A 1541-nucleotide genomic window follows, 5' to 3' on the forward strand; every position below is an offset into this window, starting at 1 on the left:
CGAGAACGCCAGAAATTTAGGTCTTTTTGGGGGAGAAGAAGACCTTTAGAAACAAGGAAAATGTGTAATAAAAAAAAACTATCGATGGCGCCGACTATCGATAGTTCTCCTCCTCTAATGTGGTCTGTGTCGTAGCATGCCCATCTCGTACTATGCCTCTCATCAGATGGGCGAGAAGAGTCACAATACTTCCCATTTAGGTGCTGGGTCAACACGAGAACACCAGAAATTAACCCGTTGAAATATTTGCAATTAGGAGAGAATCTTGCGGATTACCTTTTTGCATCTTCTTCGGTATCGCCTCTCTCTTTCTCTCCCTCTCCATTTCTCCCTCTCTCACTTGGTTCTCCTCTTCTTGCTCATCACCGTGCGAGGGGAGGGGGCAAGGGGTCTCTTCATTCCCCTCCTCCCCCCACTCTCCTCCTCCTCTTCCTCTCTCGCCTTCTTCCTGTAGGATAGAGACATAGGGGAGGGGGAGGAGGTGGAGGAACGTTTGGTGCGCTCAGTGGCGGACTCTGGGTCGGTAGAGGAGCCAGTGAGATCGTACTGTACACCCCCACCGTCCGACACTGCCTGGACTAGCATCTGAAATGAGAACGATAGAACAGTTACTTCCACCCATCCACTCTCCTCCTCCTCTTCCTCTCTCGCCTTCTTCCTGTAGGATAGTGACATAGGGGAGGGGGAGGAGGTGGAGGAACGTTTGGTGCGCTCAGTGGCGGACTCTGGGTCGGTAGAGGAGGCAGTGAGATCGTACTGTACACCCCCACCGTCCGACACTGCCTGGACTAGCATCTGAAATGAGAACGATAGAACAGTTACTTCCACCCATTTCACGACTTTGAAAATTTGGACTGATTGCAATACTTTCTCATTACTAGTATAGCTCAAAAAATAGGATAGAATACCTTGTTTATCCTGCCGGAATAGGACTAAAAATTCAATTTAACCCAACAGTCTAAACAAGGTCTCGTATATTTGATGGAAAAGTAACACATTTCATTACAAAATTACCTTGCTTATTTATTTTTTTTTTTTTTAATAAAAAAAAAGTTCTCAAGAAATTTTGCTTTAAGGGTCAAACTAAACTACACAGCCTTAATTTACAAGAAAGATGTTCTAGAATCTAGAGGAAAAAAGTCCCTGGGCATATCTAGGATTTTTTGGTATAATGGCACACCTTGATTGGTATAAAGGAACAAATTGTTCTAAGCTGACAGTATAAATAAAGCACTAATTATAGTTATCTATGTATATCTGGGTTGAAAATACAGGGTGTGAAAAAATCTTTGTCCCCCTCTCACCTGCAGGTCCTGGTTACACTCCAGCATCATTTCCTTAGCCAGCTCATACAGGGTGGAGTTCACAGAGTTGTACATCATGGCATTGGTAAACACGAGTAGAATGTGGCGCTGGAATTGAGCCACAGTTCGGATGCTACCCGACTCGATTTTCTTCTTAATAGAGGACAGATCGGCTCGTCTGTGGGGATGAGAAACAAAAACTGATGAGAAACCGAAAGAACAATTTTTTTTTTTTTT

At 44.2% G+C, this 1541-nt stretch overlaps 1 protein-coding gene across 1 annotated transcript in view; it reads right to left on the bottom strand.

Moving 5' to 3' along the window:
* Window positions 1–336: 336 nt before the first annotated feature.
* LOC103520748 (bromodomain-containing protein 8-like) overlaps window positions 337–1541 on the bottom strand; it is a 5078-nt gene continuing 3873 nt past the window's right edge. The window contains exons 4-5 of the mRNA XM_026831746.1: window positions 1305–1482; window positions 337–795 (exon numbers count right to left, since the gene is read on the bottom strand). Coding sequence (XP_026687547.1) covers window positions 337–795; window positions 1305–1482 — 637 coding nt within the window. The remainder of the gene's footprint in view (window positions 796–1304; window positions 1483–1541) is intronic.

The sequence above is a fragment of the Diaphorina citri genome, unplaced genomic scaffold (assembly GCF_000475195.1).
Source record: "Diaphorina citri unplaced genomic scaffold, Diaci psyllid genome assembly version 1.1 scaffold4025, whole genome shotgun sequence".
NCBI classification, from domain to species: domain Eukaryota; kingdom Metazoa; phylum Arthropoda; class Insecta; order Hemiptera; family Psyllidae; genus Diaphorina; species Diaphorina citri.